Source organism: Strigops habroptila, chromosome 10, assembly GCF_004027225.2.
Source record: "Strigops habroptila isolate Jane chromosome 10, bStrHab1.2.pri, whole genome shotgun sequence".
NCBI classification, from domain to species: Eukaryota; Metazoa; Chordata; class Aves; order Psittaciformes; family Psittacidae; genus Strigops; species Strigops habroptila.
The window spans coordinates 5,733,466-5,754,562 of NC_046359.1; the positions used below are offsets into that span (position 1 = coordinate 5,733,466).

Below are 21,097 nucleotides of genomic sequence, written 5' to 3' on the forward strand. Positions count from 1 at the left end.
AACAGTAGCCAATTTTTTAAGTCCTTAAATGATTCATTCCCCAAGAGTACCCTGGGAAGCATCAAATATGCTTGCTCTACTCCTTTACTATTCTCTAGCTATCTGCTTTTGGCTAGTCCTCTGAGAACTAGTTTTCCGATATGGCTTCCAAATACACCTCAGATAGACAACGCTTGCATGCAAAACAAGTCCAATAACTGCGCCATTGTCAGAAGTCTAAAAGAGAGCTTGCTCTCTCTGCCTTGTTTCAAACCGAGGGCTGAACTACATGGACTAACAGGCTGATCATGGATAGTTGCTTTCTGCTCTTACATTCTTCCTAACACTGAATACGTCACAAACTGTATATTCCTTGGTCTCCATAAGTTGGAATAAAATCACAATGCTGCTCTAAGTACATTGTGTATACTCATGAGAATACCCAAATACTTCTGCAGTGGGACCCAGAGCAGTACCTATAAAAGATACATGTGTGCCACTGCCATTGCACAAAGCAAACCACACTAGCCAAAAATCTAAGAGCAGCTCTGAAATCTTGAACTGATGCCAAAAGGCCTAATATGAGCCCAAAACAAGACACTATACTAGACATCAAAATATTATGTATAACCACTCCCCAGAAAATCTGAAGAACCATTTCTTCTCAGAATATATTTCCCCTTTATGAAGTGCAGTTTATTATTGCTGCTCTGCTCATTATGATGTTTATACTGACAAATTATTATCCTTATTTTAACAGATGAGAATCCAATGTATTTTGAAAACAATATGCATATAAACAACTGTAGTCCATGAACTCTGCAAAGAAGGTGTAGCACATTTCAGATTAACCAGCCTTGGCAAAATCTCTGAATGAATCCCATACCAAATGTTCTTTTCATAATGGTTTTCAAAACAAGCACTAAATGCATTTGTGAGCAAAAACGATGCAGAAATGCAGCAAGCCATACATAAAAAGCAATATAAAAATCATCAGTGGTATTTCACATGCTGCAAAACTCAGATAGAAATATTAGTTTTAATGTAATAGTAAGTATCTAAGCAGACAGGCAATGCCAACTGCTTTCTAAAGATTTTATTATATTGTTAAAATAAGGAAAATGTACAGGCAGCAATTTAACTTCAGTGCTACAGCTATCATTATGATGGCACTTAGAGATAAAAAGGGACGAAAATTGTCACATATGCCATATATTTAGCCATGATTATATTCCAGCATGCCTACGGGATGGAGATTCATATTCAAGAAAAAAATATCTCTGCTTTCAGGAATTTAGTATATTGTTGATTTCAGCATTCGGCCCCAAAGCAAATTGCAATTTTCTTCAATAAATAGTTATTTCTGAGTGGCAGACTGACAGAAAATGCACATCCTAAGAGAAAGACCTTCAGCTCATATTTTAAATGGGAAGAACGGCCGCTATAAGGGGTGTATAGTATCTCTATTTATTCTGTTCTTGGATTCCTGCTTATGCTGGATGTTAGTTATAAAAACAGGCAGTCTGAGGCCAAGCCATGGCTCAACTGCTTGGAGTGATAATGCCAAGCTCAAACCAGTTTCACGTATTTTAGTATTTCATCCCTAACAACAAGATTACATCATCCCTCAAGTAAAGCATGCTCAGTCAGCACAACCACCTGATTTCTTCAGAACAGAGCAACCTCTATTAACATCTGTGTTGGTAATTTTTCAGTGTATCACCTTTCACTGATGCAAGATAAGGCAATGAGAATTGATACCATAAGGATTTTATTTTCATAGTTTATTTCCTTGCCAACTTTTCAATTAATTGAACTTGCTAGTGTTCATACACTGAAAAGTCCTAAATCTCTGCAGTTGGCTTCTGATCAGAGAAGGCAACATGCAACCTAAGCAAACAAAGATATGGCCTAAACCAGAGAACATTTTTTCTAAACATTTTTTGTATGGGTTTTGAAGAAATCCTAATCTCAGTGAGTTCAGTGATTTCTCCATTACCAGCAATCCCTTAGACGTGGGCTGTTGGAGTTTAAGTAGTGCAAGCCTCATGAGGCATGGTTGCATGAGAATATGATAGGGATTGGAGAAGGCAGAGAATGGCAGCGAGAGTGCCTGTTGCCATATGATCACAGAGGAAAGATGATTTCTGGTATGTGATCTGATTCCTACCAATGCAAATAAATAAACTAGAAACAATACCAATGAAAACCAGCGGCTCAAGCCAAGAGGGAAAAAGGCAGTCAGAACAAAGAGGAAAAATCAAGTGTGAAGTAGCCTGTGTTAGCTAGGAACGGGAGCAGAAAGGATATGAAGTTATCTATTGAAAAAAGGCTGCAGGGATTACAAGGCTCATTGCTGTCACCATTACCATTCTCCAGGTTTTCACTGCTTTCGTAGCAGCCAGAATCCCGAGGAGAGCATCCGGTTAGGCCTTGGCCTTCAATGAGAAGTTTCTCCTGAGATCCTGACTGGTCGCTGTTACCTAGAGGATGTGAGAATACAGTGAAAAACAAGCAAACAGAAAATCTGGCTGAACTTTTCAACCTTCCATTTCCAACACCATTATCTTGTGTGTCCAAAGAAGGGCAATGAAGCTGGTGATGGGTCTAGAGCACAAGTCTTAGGAGGAGGGAACTGGGGTTGTTCAGCCTGGAGAAAAAGAGGCTTAGGGGAGCCTCTACAACTACCTGAAAGGAGGTTGTAGTGAGGTGTGTTTCAGCCTCTTCTCACAAGTAACAAGCAACAGGACAAGAGGAAATGGCCTCACGTTGTGCTGAGAGGGCATGCAGGGGTGCTTATATTGGATATGAGGAAAAATTTCTTCACTGAAATGACTGTCAAGCACTGGAACAGGCTGCCCAGGGAAGTGGTTGAGTCACCATCTCTGGAGATACTTAAAAGGTGTAGATGTGGTGGTTAGGCACATGGTTTTATGGTGGACGTGGCAGTGCTAGGTTAACAGTTGGACTTGATCTTAAAGCTCTTTTCTAACTTAAAAAATTCTATGATTTTATGGTCTTCCCTGTTGTATTAATTGTAGCAGATCACTGTTTTAGAAAAAAGGGAGCATTAGGAACAGCCATCGCAAATGTTGGAAACATTCATCCTGTTTGGTAAAGAATTAAGCAACAGCCTCAGCACAAGTGTGAGGGAGCAGTGTGACGCACAATGAAAGCAGAATGGACTGCAGGTGCACCTCAGCTGCCTTGGGGCCAACTCCTGCAACTTACAACTCTGGAAATATATTTAAAATGATGAAGCCAAAGTTCTAAAACTTAAAAAAAACCCAAACCCCAAACCCAACCCAACCCCAGCAGCCAAAACAAAAGAAGGGGGGGGGGGAGGGGGAAGGCACTGAAAAGAACCAAATCAAGTAAAAAAGAATAAAATCCTAACCCTGACCTACTTCCCAGAAGGGACCAAGAGGAAGGATCAGAGGTGGGTCTGGCAAAGTTAGATGCTGTTCCCTAATGAAGCGGGAAGGGACAACGGAGAGACTAGTGGTAACAATTCCTTCCTTCCTTGGTCTGTGCAAAGAGCCAGCACTCAGGTGTGGTCCCTCTAGGCTGTACAGGCTGGATTCCAGGAATTTACTCAGAATGTTTAGTCAGAAATCGTATCTTGTAAATCTTCATGATGCAAGGATAGTTTATGCTGTGTTTTTCTTTTCCTGCAATAAAATGTCAGAAACGGCTACTCCAATTCCTATTCTCAGCACATGAAAGGCAATTATGGGGTGGAACTCAATGTTGTTGCCCTTCCCAGGTTCCAGCTGCCTGGCCCTCACTTTTCTTTCTGCTCATCACCCTGACTTGGAGCTGGAATTTTTACTTTCCAACCACCACATCACATAGTTCTTCAAGTTTTCAAACCAAAATTGAAGTGCCCTAAAAAAATTATTACTCCATGGAAGTGAGCATTCTAAATAATTCTGCAAGTAATGAAGAGAAGCTCATATTAGGTGATGAAATGCTACCCTGATATAAACGAGAAGAATCTAAGTCTGCAGCTGCAGTTTTTTTGGGGGTAGAGGAGGGCAGAGAAAGTGTGGATGCCTCTTTGAGAAATGAAATGAACAAAAAAGCTATGTCAGTGAAAGCTCAGGCCACACAGCATTGTCTAGAGATACTAACCACACATTTCTCTATAACAAAATTAAGCACTGCCCACTTAATAAACAGCTGTTTAAATTGCTGCTGTGGTAGTTTAAGCTAAAACACAGGATTTTGCTCAGAAACAGCTGAGAAAGCACTCGCACAATCCATTCCACTGATTCTGGTCGGTGGGATACTAAAGTTCTGCTGACACTTAGGTACAAAGGGGCAATTCAGTACTGTCTTAGGTTGCTGCAACTAGTTATTGTGTGCATCTGAATTCCTGTCTCAAGCTACACTTGTTTTTCAAATTAATCTACTCTACCATGACTCTATCAGGACTTCTGTGTGGATGGTACAGCCCCACTTTCTCCTGTGCAGCAAAGATGCCATCAAATTTGAGTGCCATGGCTTGCTCTGCTTTCCCTCACCTTTGCAACCGCTTGCTGGAGACCATCTGTACAATGGACAGAATCGCACTCCTGCACCTTAGGTAGTTGGGTCATTGTCTTCCACTGTTTGCACTTGACTTATATTTTGTCCCTTTGCAAATTGCTGTGTTGTTACGTGTACAACCTGAAGCTGTACAATCCTGCAGTTCACAGTCCAAGAACCATAGGTATGTGCAGGTAAAGTAAGAGAAAGTTTAATTCACGTTACCCTTGTCCATGGCTCTCTGAGCTTAGATCTTTTTCTTACTCTTGATTATCTCAAAAAGAAGTTTCTTCTTTCCTATTCTCCATGCCTCAGCTTCTTATTTTGAGTAGGTTATCTCAGGATTTATTCCTGAATATCACTATTCTAAAGCATATGTGTTGTTCATTTGACATCACATGAATAAGTTGGGTAGCAGGGCTTGCATGAACAAAAGCATTCTGGCAGAACAAATACAAGCCTTAAGTCACTCCTCAAAAATCTACGTACTGTTACACAGGATTACCCTGGAAATAACTAGATTAGGAAAAAAAAGATCAAAATCCTGGAACCAGTTTTCTGCTTTAAAAGGTTTACAAGGATCTTGGCAGAGCTACTGAAAACTTCAAAAATCCCACATACTATCATACTCCTGTAGCAGCTCCACTGCTGTGAGGAGAACAGCTCTGTGCTCAGGATCTCGGATGTTCAGTTCATCCAAATCTTCTTCTTCTAAAAGCTTAAAGGTATCTAGATCTTCATAACCGTTGAACAGAAAAGTGGGCATGTGCTCCTGCATAACAGGGAAAAAACCAAAAAGGAAAACTTTAAGACAACATATTTATTCAACAAAGATACTAGAAAAGATTTTCATAACCAACAGAAAAAGCAGTAGTTTAGCAAATGCAAACCAGCGTACAACAGCAAAATTATAGGATTATAGCTTGTATAAACACTGCTCAGAGTTCAGGGAGGTAGCTGTGCCAGAACCAGAATGCTGCACATATTTTTGTATTTGGAATGCACTGTATTGAATGGCCTGGGTAGCGTGCTATCCAGACGCACAATATGGCACAGCTCTGTATGAAGGGAGAAGTACAAAGGATGAATGACAGCCACACTTGGTTATCCCTAGCTCTTCTGAACAGAAACATGCAAAAAACCTTCCTCTTTAAAAAGATGGTTACTATTTTCATTTTACACTTTTTGCTTGCTTTTGAAGCCTACCTAGTAGCCATACTATGCAAGGATTTACAGTCTCCGAGCGCATGCAGCCTGCAGCCCTTCATCAAGCCTGGAAGGCAGTTCTGCCTAGCTTCGGCAATTATCACTCTGCAACTAAGACCCGGTTCTGCTAAGTGGCGTCACGATCCTTCGGATTATGAATCTGCTGTGCAGCTTTCAAAACAGTAACTCCAAAGGTACGGCCCCTTCCCACAAGTAAAACTGAAGGGTAAACAGAAAGAGCATTCGGACCTTTAAGTTGATGCGATCCAAGAGATCCTCAACTGACTTGGGCTGGGGCGGTCTGCTTTTCCGGCGTCTCCTGGTGGGCCGCTTCGGCTTCTCTTCCTCTTCATTTAACACGTCCACATAGATAAATTTGAAAGTGCCAACTTTGTTGTTCAACAGGCCCATCCAAGTGCCCATGGGGGGTTTGCTGATTATGTCAATAATGTCACCTTTCTGCAGACCAAAGAAGCAAGAAAGCCATTTAGCCATAATCTCTGATGGATATTCAAGCAAAAACCCCACTTTGTCTTATGATTTCATGTACACAGAATGGACAACACTCTTTAGTTTTCAAAGGCTAACCACAGCTCTTGCAAAAATATCTGATTATACTTGTTTTACAAACGGGAGAAAAAGGAATTTCCATGCCTAAGACCACAGAGCAAGTCAACAAAAAAACCTGGAATGGAGGACCCCCACTCTCCTGATTCACAAACCTGCTTATACCCCAGTCACGCATCACTCCTGTTTTGCACAAATGTCTTTAAGCTGTGCAATATCTGAAATGGTGCGAACAGCATGCTCAGTGTATACAGACACAACCTCACATCAGATCTCCTGAGGAAAGGAGGTGTATGCAGAAGTAACTGTGCAACACTGCTGCTTTTCCTGAAGTGCTCCTGACCATAACTAAGAAATGGACACACACCGTTTTTGTATCCTTATAAAGAGGTTACCATATATACATTTAATAGGAATTACCTGCCCTCAGAATTTTAAATAATGAATGTAAGGATTCAGATAGTTTGAATTGAATACAACACAACTAAAAATAAAAGCTGATAATCAGAAAAATTAAGGGGGGGGGGGGTGACAACTCACAGTCAGCACAGTAATTCAACATTAACTCAAAACAAGTTATATTAACTGATATGCCTTTAAGAGACACTATGCACAGATGCATCCACATTTCTTCCAAGGATTTTGAAAATTTTTCCATTGATGGATTAACTCATTGTGGCAGACAAAGTATTTTTCCAATCTTAAAAAAAAAAAAATCCTTGCAAAATGGAAATGAATTTGTGGCATATTTTTATTTTTCCAGAAACTAAAGACACAAGTGTCTTTCCCTGGATGTGCAGAAATACTGATACTTACATTCTATAACATTTTGCTGTAATTCAAGCAAATCTTTAATGTATCGGAATAACACAGGTTAAACGGCTTCAAAAAACACATGTAAACTCATGAAAAGATGAAGAATTGCATAGTTCTTGCAAAGAGCTCTTATTTTGCCAGAATAAATGCTTGACCCCTTAAAAAGAAATATGGCTGGTACCTTGAGCTTCAAAGAATCTGTATCATAAGGACTTGGAGTAAAATCAGTGTGAACTCTGGCTCTTCCACAAAAAGGTCCTCTGTAAGGAGGCTCTTCATCGTCACCATCTTCTGATTTCACGCTCTCCCTGTTGCTGGTTGAGGAATCTGTTGTGCTCACTGTCTGACCACCTGGTGAGAGACACAGTATCAATCTATAATAAAGAATTTATTTGTGAGGAAGGTTTAGAAAAGGAAACAGAGCCGAGACAGAAAATGGGTCTTCTTTTTACAAAACTTGGTAATCAAAGTTAAAAGTTCTTAAATGCTGCTATATAACTAGCTCTCCCATCATGTGAATAATCTACTTTGCACTCCCGTTTTAGCAAATTCAGCTCCTCAATATGTAACTAAGAAGCTGTTTAACCAGTATCTCATCTATGATATGTCAAAAGAGATGTCATTTATCTGAGAAGTTTTGCCCACAGAAAAGCACAGTGGTGTGAGTCAAATAAGCTCTGAATCCTGCATGAAGTTTCAGAATCCCCTCATTTCCAAAAAATTGGTTTTATGGCAACACTCTGTATTGACATTACAAACAAAGAAAACCAAATAAAAAGGCAGATGATTTTCAGAACACACTTTCAGTTATTTAAAAATGGAGCTTTCTTTTCAGTCCCCCCCCCCCAATATGTTCTTACTTTCTGTTGGTCAGTAACTCATAGCAAAGCAAATTCATTTCATCTGTGTACCACTTAAGCTCTATTTTGCATAAAGACAGTCTTAGCCAGAGAGGTTTTACATTCTCATCTAACTAGTTAATAAGAGAACCTCAAGGTCCCTTTGGAGAGAGGGTGGGAAGCCCATCAGGAGGCCCAGGAGAAATCTCATGTTTAGTAAGAGCCTGCTTACTAGTGGCCAAGGATTGTAATTCTCAGTCCAATCATTTATATTATAACAGAGAACCCAGCACACCCATCCAGAAAGCAAGAGCTTACAGTTCTTTGTAAACCCTTAATGACTAACTCATCAGCCCTTCTAACTTTTTAACCACTGCTTCAACTTTCTCCAATTCTGCTTATTGTGGAGATCTGTGCTCTCTGAAGCCACAGAAATGGAGCAACACAATTACAAACGAACTTACTCATTGAGCTCTGACCGCTTAAGGAACTCCTCAGGCTCTCTACTGAGCCACCGGCTTTCAGCTTGGGTTTGTCCAGGGAGTCAGTGTCTGGAGGCGGCGACTGCGGAGAACCCGGCATGACCCCAGGGCTGGACTCCTGAAAAGGATTGAACCATTTCAGTTTGGTAAATGAACACAAGCACTGACAGGAGCTGCTTGTTCATCTCCAATGAAAGTGATTCTGTTTTCCTGCTCTTTACCAGACCTTCTACGTTTATCTACTTATTTAGCGGTAGTCAGCTGTGGCAGAAACCCACCTTTATCATGCATGATAGCAGACACAGGAGCAAACAGTACAGTTTGAAAAAGCTAGCACTATAAGTAGAAAGAAACATTAAGCACACTCCCAATTCAAAGGTTTTAAACGACATGTGGTATTTTTGTCAGCAGTACTTGCAAAACAGCTAATGCCAAATTCAGCTTTCTGAATCAGGACTTTATATAAAGATGAACGCAAACAAATCAGACTGCAAGTGAGACATGCATCAATGTACTTTCTTTTCTTTTTTTTCAGTGAATTGTTGATATCTTTGCTCATTTACCTTGAAGAAAAAAAATGAATTAACCAGAAAATGCAGCCTGTGTATAGGATAAACACTCATCAACATAAATGCCTATCTATAAAAAGGTTTTGCTGCATGTGCAATAGGTGAGGCAATTTCTCTTTTCATTCATTCAAGCATTACAGGAAATCAAAAAGAGTCTTTCCGAAACTGAAATTCTGTCAGCCTCTGTGAAGCACAGTTCAAGCAAAGCAGTAGATACTTGTGGCCAAAATAGATTTTGCTTGGGATTTTTTCTGAATGCAGAAAGAGATACTGGCACATAGTTTGAGTTATGATGCCAGAAAGGTACAAATATTCTAAAACAACTGTGCCAAAATGTTTGAAAACAAAAGAACTGTAGCTTGCACACAAGAAGAGGGTTTGTGGGGATGTGTAGCCGTAAAACTCTCAGATGGAAGCTATTATTTGCATGCTGCAGAACCATCATGAAAAAAGTCATCCCAGCATGACTTCAGAGGTCAAGTCAATCTTGGAGAGAGCTAGAGAACTGTATTGCTAACTCACTGTAAACTGATTTCTCAAGTGTCCTTTTCTGAGGCAGACTTTGCAGAGGGGCACTGCAAGGCCAGTCAGCCACCAAAGCACCTTTTTATCAATATCAAATCATGTTATACCTTAAAATGCCTTTATCTGTAAATTTAAATTAAATAACTGTAACTGTAGCACTGCCCCTGGTTATGAATAAGTATGACGGTCCTACAGGAAAGGGATTGTAATGTTGCAGAGCATTGCATAAAACTGGCCACGTTTCGCCCTGTCTCTGGTATCTCCAGATTCTGCAGTTTGGGGTTTTTATTTTTAATCTTATGAGCTGCTCCTTTTACCGGCACTAAGGTTTTGCACTAATTCCAGCAAGCAGATCTGGTGGGGGATGACGCCCTTCCCATTCCCATTTCTCTACGGCTGGCAGCATCCCCGGTAGGAGCCCACTTGGGGGCGATGTCAGCCAGAGAGAGCTCGGCTTTCCCAGCTATGAAACGTTTCCAGTGGCAAGACTGGTTTCAAACAAATGCCGAAGAATTTTTGACACTCCACTAAAGAAAAGGAATGCAAAATATACCAAAAGGGAAAAAGACAGCAATTGTTCCCAGGCCACTGAAATTTAAAGCCTAATTTACAACTAATGTACTTCAGGTTTGCCTTTAAGAATACGCCATAAAAATCTGTAATGAAAGAATAATAGGAAAATCTTCTGTGGGATGTCCCTTTCTGACTACATTGTGCATCTGTTTTAATAAGCTGCTGCAGAGGGCAACTATGATGGACAAAAGATCTGTAATAGCAGAGAGGAACCGTATATATGAAGTTATGCTGAGAATTTAAACTAAGGTATAAATTGGATACTAAATAGATTACTGTGACCCTGTGTCACAGACCGGTTCCCTTAATAAACGATGATAGATAAAGAAATGGAAACAGAGAGCGAGATGTGTAATGCCATCAACCACAGACTTCTGCTTCTGAACTACTTGAATGAAAATCTGAAAATGCATTTTCATGGTTTGACATCTATAGGAAGCCATTTCACAGTGAGGGATTTTATAAGAACACTGAAATAAGCCACACTTCACAGTCTTGTTAGAAATATCTTCAGAGATGCCTTGAAGCATGGAAATCAATATTGATTATCACTTCTACACTATTAAAGTGGATTCCATTGCAGACCTTACATACCTGCTCAGACAGCGAGCTGCTGTATTTTTTAGACATCCTTTTCTTCATGGTTTCTTTTACAGACTTCACCTTTTTGCCCAGAGATATACGGGAGGCAGAGGGGGATTTGATCACTTCTTTATAAACAAAGTCTCCTTCTTTGCCCTGCAAAATAAAACAGGGTTTAAGCCTATAAAATAGAAGAGCCATTTTTTTCCTCAGTCACCAGTCATTACAGAGACCTTGTGCAAACTACTGTAGCAGTCCACTGTAACTTACTCCTAAGGCCTGATTTATAACCTTCTGTGCAGCTACTGTTTGTGCATGTGCTGGGGTTTTTTAGGATGACTTTATCCCTTTGAGTTTCAGGTAAGGATGTGACCTGATAGAAAACTCCATGGTTTCAGGCTGACTTCTTGACAGGACGTACAACAGTAGTTGTGGCTCATGCTGGTCAATACCACATACAGTGTAAAAAAGTAAAGGTACCCTCGAGATCCTAGCCAAATATATGTGTGTGTGTGTGTGTGTGTATATGGATGCCTACATTTGATTTCCCAAATTTACTTTTTAAACAGGCATTCAGTTAACCTCTCTTGATGACAGTCCCTGTGGTTTTAGTGTGGATTTTTTTATATACATATTAAAAAAAAAGACCAAAAAAACCACCCCCAAAAACCCAACAAAAAACCCACAACAAAAAAGCTTCTAAATCCATCAACCATGGTAGGAACTAACACTTGCACAGCTATTCTTAAGACATCCAACAGGGTACTGCTGAACTAAATTAGCTGGTCTATATATATAGTGGATGACAAAGGCCTGCTGCTTTGAATACATTTAGCCTTTTCTGAACCAGCTTAAGGTACCCAGCATTTACTTATGCCACAAGCACACATGAAGAATGAACAGGGATCAGTTGACATTTTGCCTAACTCACTTGTACGTCTCAGCCCTTACTCAGATTGGCTGGGCAGCATGTTAAACGTGGTCTTTCGTTCTGTAGTGTGGCAGGAACCACAGCAAGGCAGCAATTTAAGAGTTACTACCGGCACCTTCCATTGGCAAGGGTGCACCAAAAATCACAATGCAAAAAGGACCAAAATCTGTTTGGCCAAATCGACTCACTACTGAATTTGGCCCCTGACTTGGTTCAATAACCTTTCTGAAGACAATTCAGTTTTCTTAAGATAACAAACCTTAAAATAAGTGTACACTGTATTCTACATTAAAAAAAAAACAAAACAACAAAACCCAAACCCAAACAAAAAAAACCCAAAAAAAAACCCCTCCTAAATTTATGTATGTTTGCTACTTTACTAATGTTCTCCAAAGAAGTTTCTCTGAAATTCAGCTGATACTTCATTTCTGACAATTCTATATTTTTTCCTTTAAAAGTTGTTTGTGTTTACAACTTTGGTAACTTTTAGTCTTTTAGCAGAAATTAAGGACAGCTCTTTGCCTTTTCTTTTTGCAAAAAATCTTCTACTTAATGGACCTAAATGATTCAAGAAAAAAAAAAACTTGATCTATATACAGTATTCTGGTGCACTGCATCTCTCCCACTACTGATGCTAGTAGGGAAAAATGTCATTTACGATGTTGAAAAAAAAAAAATCAGAAAACCAAAAACAACCCCAAGAAACCCAGCTGACATAAAAATAATATAATGCTGGCACATAAAATGTTTCACAATTTAGACTTGATTTAAGTGAACAGACAAGTTATCAGCTTCAATGTTGAAACAGAAAAGAAAATCATATATGGGCAAAAAGGAAAAAATATGTTGGCAATTTCATTTGATATAATGTTCTGGCTCATTTCTATTCTGTTATTTTTGGCCACAGGCTGGCCAACAGTAACACTGGGATCAACATGAGTAACATAAAATGGAATTAATTCTCAGGGGAGGAGTTTTTTTATTTAATTTTTTTATAACACAAAGAGCTCTGAGATCAGCTGTGCAGCACCCAGCACAACGGGATCCTGGTCTACTCCAGAGCTCTTAGATACAGTGAGAAAACAAATAATAGATCTCTTGCATAATGACTTCCACCCAAATAACTTGCAGATCTTCAGTGAAGGGAAGTTTGCCTCATCATTCCAAATAGTAAATATTTTTACCAAGAAAGGATAGTAATCATATGTTTTGCCTGGGGTGATGCTCTGAGGAAGTCAGACATAAGAACAGCCCACAGATGTACCCCCACAGATGTACCCCCAGATCCGCACTTTGATCACTTGTTCCTGCCTTTTTACACATATGGTATATAAATACTTATACACACATGGATATGGGCGGGTATGTTATTCTCGAAGCTAAGGAAGCTTGAGGTTAACAAAGATACTCTGCTTTCTTGGATTCCCAAACTGTTATTACAGACCCAAATTACACTTCAGTCTATAACAACTCTATTGCGCATTTCTTTTTATGTTATTTCAAGTCTGCACCTTCTTGTCTTAAACTCACCATTTGGTCAGAACTGTTTCCAATATGAAGGGAACGATTTGTCAAGTCAAATCCTCCAAAGCTACAGGTTCTCTGTGAAAAAAAACCCAACAAAACAATGGATACAGTTCTATCACAACGATTAGCTCACTGAAAACATCTGTGATTTGGAGAACACCAGTGAAAACATAAATGTCTGCAAAAATGGAAACAAACAAACAAAAGGATGGGAAATTATAAATCAAGAAATTTGTTATAAAGCCATTTGAGTCATTGCCTTTTCCAGAGACAACTCCTTGGCCTAAGGTCTGCTGCTGTTGAGTCATCTCTTGCTTACTCTTCTCTTTAAAAAGAGAAAAAGACCTTTTGGTCTGAGGAAACTGTTGCTCTTATGCATCAAGTTTTCCAGGGTGCTGGCAACTCCACCACAGCACTCCCATCTGCCTTCATAAATAAGTCCACAGTAGCACTGAAACAGAGAACCACCAATCTTTTAAAGCATTGAATAACCTACCTTCTGGGAATGGCTGCATAGATTCCATTTCCACTGAAATACAGGGAAATGCTAGAGGCCTTGCAGAGCCTTGGCAAGAGGAGGGAAAAAACAGCCCACCTATCCATAAGCATTGTGTTCCCAGAGACTCAGCAAGCCCAAATTCCAGATTAGGTATTTACCTTCACACCTGTGGTGGTACAAAGCAGCTCTGCTACTTCTGGGATAGAGTATGCTATGTTTACAGTGCCACAATCTGCTAGTGGAGTGACTCGGTTTTGGCTGAATGCACAGATTTAGTTTATCATAATCATCCTGAATAAAAAACGAAAATCAGCACTATGACACTGCTTCCTTCCCAAGAGCAGAGGGCCACCAAACTCAGTACAGTTGCATTTCCATGCTACATTAATTGTGGCAGATGAATCTCTGCTAAAGCTTTGGTATCACTTGAAAAAAGACCAGACACTTAGGGGGCTCAGAGAGAATCCAGCTTTTGCTTTGCAATCATAGAATCATAGAATAGTTTGAGTTGGAAGGGACCTTCAAAGGTTATCTAGTCCAACTCCCTGCATTCCAAAAGGTAAAACCTTTGACTTTATATTGGGCCACTGAACAACCAGCTGAAGGGTACTCAAGTATCTGGCCCTGCCAGAAGCCTCACAGGGCAATCAGAGGAATGAAGATATGGCAGTTTCAATTTACTTGCACAACTTCAACTCTGGGCTCTGAGTGTGAGTGGTGAGACGGGCAGATGTCTAAGAGTTCTCTTCAGGAGGCAGAAGATCAGCTCCTTGCAAACTGTAAGTTCTTAGAAAATGAACTACCCAGCAGAGTAACTTCAAAGATATCTTAAGACTCAACTAAACATCAGATCAGACCTACAAAAGACTGCCCGATCAGTACATTGAGTCGGTACCTGGGAGTCAGTGAAGACCCACCACCTGAGAACTACCAGTCTGTTTTGACACTCTTAGGAAGAAGCAAGCTCTATAAACTGTGACACTTAGTAAACAACTGTATCAACTGGTTCTACTAAAGTAAGCATTCTTCCTGCCCTGTTCACTGCTAATCAGCATACATTTTAACAGCTTTTAAAAAGTTTTCTAGCTTCTATGTTGGCTGCTGCATACCTACAGCGCTTGGATAACAGTTTTTGTACCTACTACAGCTCTACTACAACTCAAAGGCAGCTTTGTCTACGCCTCACGTGCATTAAAAATGGGTGCTGTGATACAGAATTTTTATAAGTGTCTTCTTCCAGAATGCAATGTGACTATGGCATAGCTTTCAAAAACTGTTTTTGGAAAGCATTTGAGACCAACCACAAGTAATAAGATCAGTTCTTAAAGCACAGCATGTTTAACTGTAAGTAATGTTGTCCTCTGCAAAGTTCATTCTAACGAATCCTACAGTGTAAAAGCTATCGCAGCAATGAAGAGAGGACATCTGGAACTGCTCTGAGCAAGCTTGTCTGTCAAACCAGCCAAAGCTCCTCCTAAAGCAGTCTTCTCAGATACCAAATAGTCTGTTAGTTAAAAGCTTCTGAATAAATGTACCATAATAAGGGTGCTTATTGTATCATTACGGATCTCCCCATACATGTAATATTTAACTTCCGCCTTCAGATTCCAGTAGTGACCCTGGCAATATTGTACCAAACAAAAGGTCTGTGGATGAGGAGAGGGATATTCAATGGAATGGCCATGCAATCAAAAGTATTATCTTTTTGGGAGGAAAGAAAAACTGATGCGATTTGAAAATTTCATGCATGTCCAGGTCACTGAAACAAATATAAATGACAAAAATGAATGGCAAGGCAAGACAGAGTGACCAATTCCACTGAATACATAGGCATTGCAGTTTCCCTGAGGTTGCAGCAAACAAACATGAAGCATTTCTAGGAAGAAGGAGTGGCACTGGTTGAAGTTTGCCAGTTTTCTGTGGTTGCAGGAAGAAGTGTGTTGAAAAAGCTAGTAAGAGCAGCATGCCTCCACCATTTATCCCATTCAAATGAGGCTGGAGGAGCAGTTTACTGAGGAGTTCCTCAACAGCAACAACATGGTATCCATTTCTTCTGCAATTGTATCTCTTGTGGATAAGTAAAAGCTGGCCCAGATGGTTTTCATAATGATATTACTATAGCGAGACAACTTATTAGAAAAACTGAAAAGCTTTTCTGTCATCTGTATTTACAAAGACAGTTTCAGAGGGTATTTTTAATAATGGGGCATCTCTAGCACATACGAGCATTCTCTTTTGCCTGAGATAATCCTACTGTACAACCCACAGAAGTGTAAGTAAGATTTCTCTTATCATTGTAATATCCTTATGGGAAAATAATGTCTTCTGAGTACAATGACTGTGAAAATAAACAGTACCCTGTGAATGACAAGACAAGCAGTCAATGCAGAAGAAATTGTGAAGCTGCCAAGAGAGAATGCTCATAGTATTGAGTAGAAAAAAGATGTCTATTCTGCAGCTGAAGAGCAAAAAGCAAACCATGAAGGTTTGGTCACCTCCCACAGGTTATTCAAGGAGACCAAGGCTGTGACTCTTACACTGAGAATACCTCACCCCTAAAGAAATGAAGCAGAGACCTCTCAAAATGAAATCTGTAGTTCAAGAGGAAAAGCTGTTTCTACTGTATTGTTCACTGGAATATCTTGCTTAACATTATCCCTCCACCCTCTGAAGGAGGGAACATATTTACATTGTCATCTAGACAACAGACTAGCTGGCTCAGCTTTGGAGATCTGGCTTGCCCCAAAGGCAAGTTCCTAGGAAACTTAGCATCATGGTAAAGGGAAATGTCAAAAGGGGGTCATATAAACAGGAAGCAGCTTTGGATCTCTGGAGTGGTCAAATAACTTCATTTCCCATTGTACTGCACAATTTTCTTTACGGGCCACCCCTTGTTCCTTTTCCACAATGCTCTGAGGGAAGGTGCCACCTTCACCCCGTGCTAGAAAGAAGGAGCAGTGGCCAGCAACAGAGCAGAAGGGGCACTTCTGGTGGTGGTGAGCAGCAAGCAGCAGGGTCGTGTCTACATAATGTCAACCCCTTGCTCTTTCTGCATCTGTGAGTGTAACAGAGAATACAGTGCTGGGTGGGTGAACTGCTGAGATGCAAACTGAGAAGGGGAGGGCCAATATGAGGCAACCAAAGGAGAGAAACAGCACAGTTGATTAAGGATGCTCTAATCCTCTGTTCCTCTCTCTCGGTATCTCTTTAGAAGAATACCGACTCCCAAAGCATCACAAAGAACATGTGTGTAGCATCTCAAACCTCTGTTCACTTACAATCTCAATTTCTGTGCTAGTTTAAGAAGCAGCAGTGTCATACTTGCACTCTCATTGAGTTATTCTGTACACAAAGAAACTGCAGTTTCAACAAAACTCATACCCGATGGGATTGTATCAAACTCTTACCTTAGAGCTGAATTAGAGTGCTTAAAAGTTTCTAACAGCAAGGAAAGCAGAAGCACTGAGTTTTAGTTAAAGGTATAAAGCAGAAAGCGTTGACTGCAACCTCACAGAAACTGGAAGACCACCTTCATGGCAACTCTTTGACTCACAGACTTTTGGTGGATTCTCAAGAGAACCCTTTTAGTACAGCGATCCACTGTGGCAGCCCACTTCCTCTTGGCCTCCTCATCCTCCTCCAGCAGGCATCTCCTCAGGTCCTGCTTGTCGGCCTTGCTCAGGGTCCTGTCAGTAACGGGACGCACCAGCTGTGAGAGGTTGAGGTGACTATACAGGCTTCTCTCCACCACATAGGTAATATTGAACTCGCTGACAGAAGTGCGCCCTCGTAGCCTTCTGTTTGGGAAGCCACAACCTCCACCCCCTTTCGTTTTGTGTCGCAGTAATTGCAGGTCACAAGCTGTGGGAGATGCTCCTTTCCTAGCAGGACGCTGGCAAAGAAAAGCTCTGGAACAGGAATAGTTAGTATCCATTTTCTTCAATCGGATCTGCTTCCTTACACTCTGAATCTCCTCCAGGGACACCAGAAGATGGTGCTTGTGCCTGTTGCTGTCATAAAAGCAAATGCTTTCTGTACTTACCCCATGGCTCAGTGAGCCGAGGCTCTTCTTCATTTCCCCATCTGTCAAGGAGCGGCAAACTTTCTGGGTCTTCTCCTCTTCTGGGTAAGAGAAAAATGTCCCGAGTTTCTTGGGAGGCTTGATAAGGCCACGGCTATCGGTTTTGCTGAAGGTCTTCACCAGCTTCCGGTTAGCTCCCCACGTGTCAAGACTGCTGGATGAGGGAGAAGTAGTAAGTGAGTCCGAGTCATCCTCTGGCTGCTTTTCGCAGGGGCTGTCAAAGTAGAATTGCTTCTTGTGAACTCCAGAGTAAAGTGCCGATCTGTCATCCAGTATAGGAGAGTTGTCAAGTGAGTGCTCTTCCACACCTACAGGGGACAAAAGCAGCACAACCCAAGTCATCCATTGTTCATAGTTACCTAAGATGCTTCTCCCTGTGGAGCTTTACTGTATTACTTTAGGATATCTCCCACTTAAAATGGAATAAAACTCTTCCTGATATAAGCAGCCCAGAAAGTGTTTGCGAGTAGTTAAATTTGAAGCAGTTCCTTCCATTTGTGAAGTGAGAGTTCTGGGATGAGTTAACAACAGGCAGATGACAGCATCTTGTAAGTAAACGCATTGTTATTTTAAGTTTCTCTCTTTCATCTGCAGCTAAGACAGGCCACAGATGCTCTCACGAAGAGCCCCTTAAAAGCTGGAACTGGGATCTGTTTTCACAGTTTGCCTTCTGATACTTGCTCAGTTCTAGTGAGATTACAATAGGTCAGAAGTATAGTCAGGTATTAAAAACCCAACAAGTACCTGTCAGGTCCAGTTTTCCAATACCCAGTTCTGCTGCAGAAAGCAGTATTTTTTATTTTTTTTTTTATGGAGCTGAGCTCCAGGATGAAATTTAAAGTTTTGGGGTTTTGATCGGGGAAGAGGCACCAATTTTAATCACACAGAATTTACTTCAACAGATGCAAAGAAAAAGTAAGTAGGTCAAATTGCGGGTGTGCCGATTTCAACAGTGTCTTTCCTGGTAATGACAGAAACCCTTGGTTTTCACCAAATACACATTTCACAGGAAGGGAAGAGGACTTTTTGCAACACAAGCACTAGAGATGGGCAAATAGCCAGGTCTCTTTTTTTGGAGTGCAGAGAAGGGAATAAAAGGACCTGAAGTTGCAATTCCTTTTCACATTTGTCATTTAAGAAACATTTCTCTGGTGTTTTTTTCTGAGTAAAGTATAGGCTCAGTGTTAGATGCAGTAACAAGGGAAGAGTCAAACAAGAGTACACATCCTCTGCGGTCTTGCCTGTCAAAATTTCACAGCATTCATAGGTATGTATCAGAAACAGACAGAGAAATGTGACTATAGTTACTTCTTGTCAAAATAATTTTCCTGCCAGACCCAACTTGTCCTTCATCTATGATTGCTTCCACTGATTCCACAGCAGAGCTAAATTTGAACCATTACCAAAATACTTCTAACTTACTAAACTCACTCATTCAATAACAGAGGACACATTTCAAAACGAAAGGAGATTACTTGCCCTGTACAGGCTTTCTCTGTCTCACCTTCAGTCAACTCCATTGGCAAAGCATGCTTGAGATACATTTGCTGAAAACTAAGATGCTATTGTACCAAGATGAAACTCGCTGTGACAGCGAAAGGACACAAAACTTTCACTCTTTGAGAACTTTCTGGAATAGATATGTAGAATGGAGCCTGATTTTGACACCACTTTCGCTGGACTGTCCAACTTACTCTTTTTCCTCCTCTACTTCTCAATGTTGACAGAAAATAGACATTCTCCTGGGACTGCATATGTGCTGATAAACAATTTTAGTCCACTGAGTAAATATGTTTTTAAACAGCTTGTAAAGTATGCATTCTGTGTCAACACTGTAACAGATGTTATTTGGAGTGAGTCCATGACACAAAGCCATAATGACACAGATGTAGATGTGATTTGGTTTTAAATGCTATATAAGAATGGTGCCCAGGAATTAGGAAGATTCAGTTATTTAACTCACTATGAGCATGCTAACACAAAATACACATGGATTCAGCTATTAGCACATTCTAGTGCATATCAGATCACCCAGATGTGTATTGAGTGTGATAGTAGAGTCAACAGCAGAAATGTGGGAGAAGGCTCTGGGACAGTTGTTCTTTGTGAAGAAATTTTTGAGAACTATGAGGAATCTTTCTTCTGGGGAACTGCATGTCAGTTTTCAAACCAAGCCTACTCTCACACTTTGTTACAGGCTGCTGAACACTGATGAATTTATTGAAATTTTACTATGTTACTCAGTCAAATTTTATAGCCAACTCCCCAAAATTCAGGATTTCACATTACTTCACATTCATAATACAGACTCAAATAACAGCAGCAAACTGCTCAAGAACCAACCATGGGTCACACTTAGAAGGCCAGACAGTGATCCCCAAATCTGACCACAGTATTTTTTGTGATCTTGCAGAGCCCTTTGACATATCCAAATGGGAATACAGACCTGCATTATGGGAGATGGGGATGGACAGCATTTATGAAGCCCTTTTAATTTGTCACATGAAAACTTGGGTGTGGAGAGAATTTCCTAAAAGAAAAGTCATTCCTAACGTAGACTTGGCTACTTAAGGGGCCTTCTAGTTATAGAGAAGTTACGCAGAAGTACTCCATGTGTTATTTAGCAATAATTGGTTTTGCTACAGAGTTTCCCAATCAACAAAGAAACTCCAGAGTGTTAGATAAAGTACAAACACAGAGTTACAGATAACTTATTCAGAAAAGCCTGGAATTAAACCAGAGAAGACAGGCAGGAGACTGAGAAAGAAGGAAACAAAGCAAACTTATTTGGATGCAATTGTTAATTCAGTGATTTTTCTGTGGGGACCAGGGGTGGAAAAACTCACTGGAAAAGAAAAAACCCTGGAACGAACTATGACACGTAAGTGAAAGACTGAGGGAGAAAAGGAAATAAGAAGGTGAAGCACCATAGGAGAGAGTACAGAGAGCAATACAGACAGTTAATATGCGGAGGAGAAGGTCTGGTCAAACTGAAGGAAGGTGTCTGCACGCCCAGCAGCCCCTGAGCTGCCTGCTCCTGCAGCTGCTCCTATCCCTGGGGCCTCCGGCTGATTGCTCCCTGCAGCTCTTCCCAGACCTCCAGGGAGGGAGGGGGTAGAACAGGCCTCTCTGGGGTCCTTCTTTCCCCAAAGCAAGGGAAAAATAGACATGTTTTGTTCGCCCGTCTCAAAACTTCTGTTTTTGCTTCCAAGATAACCCAGCTTTATGTTCATCCTATAAGGTGACAAGAACTTTTCAGACCAAGACAGTTGCCCAGTGCACAGCTCTACAGTGGACAAGCTTTTCATGCCAGCCAGTAACACCAAAGAGGCAGGCTAGATCATAAATCTGCCAACAGCTTCCCGCCACATACCCAGGGAAATGCACAGAT

The 21,097-nt window shown here is 40.7% G+C and overlaps 1 protein-coding gene across 1 annotated transcript in view; it reads right to left on the bottom strand.

Moving 5' to 3' along the window:
• The window catches only part of LOC115613663 (SAM and SH3 domain-containing protein 1-like), a 546,052-nt gene that overhangs the window by 10,508 nt on the left and 514,447 nt on the right, over nt 1–21,097 (bottom strand). Inside the window, 8 exon segments of the mRNA XM_030499464.1 lie at nt 2,349–2,462; nt 5,131–5,281; nt 5,965–6,174; nt 7,280–7,449; nt 8,402–8,537; nt 10,681–10,824; nt 13,130–13,201; nt 17,179–18,014. Coding sequence (XP_030355324.1) covers nt 2,349–2,462; nt 5,131–5,281; nt 5,965–6,174; nt 7,280–7,449; nt 8,402–8,537; nt 10,681–10,824; nt 13,130–13,201; nt 17,179–18,014 — 1,833 coding nt within the window.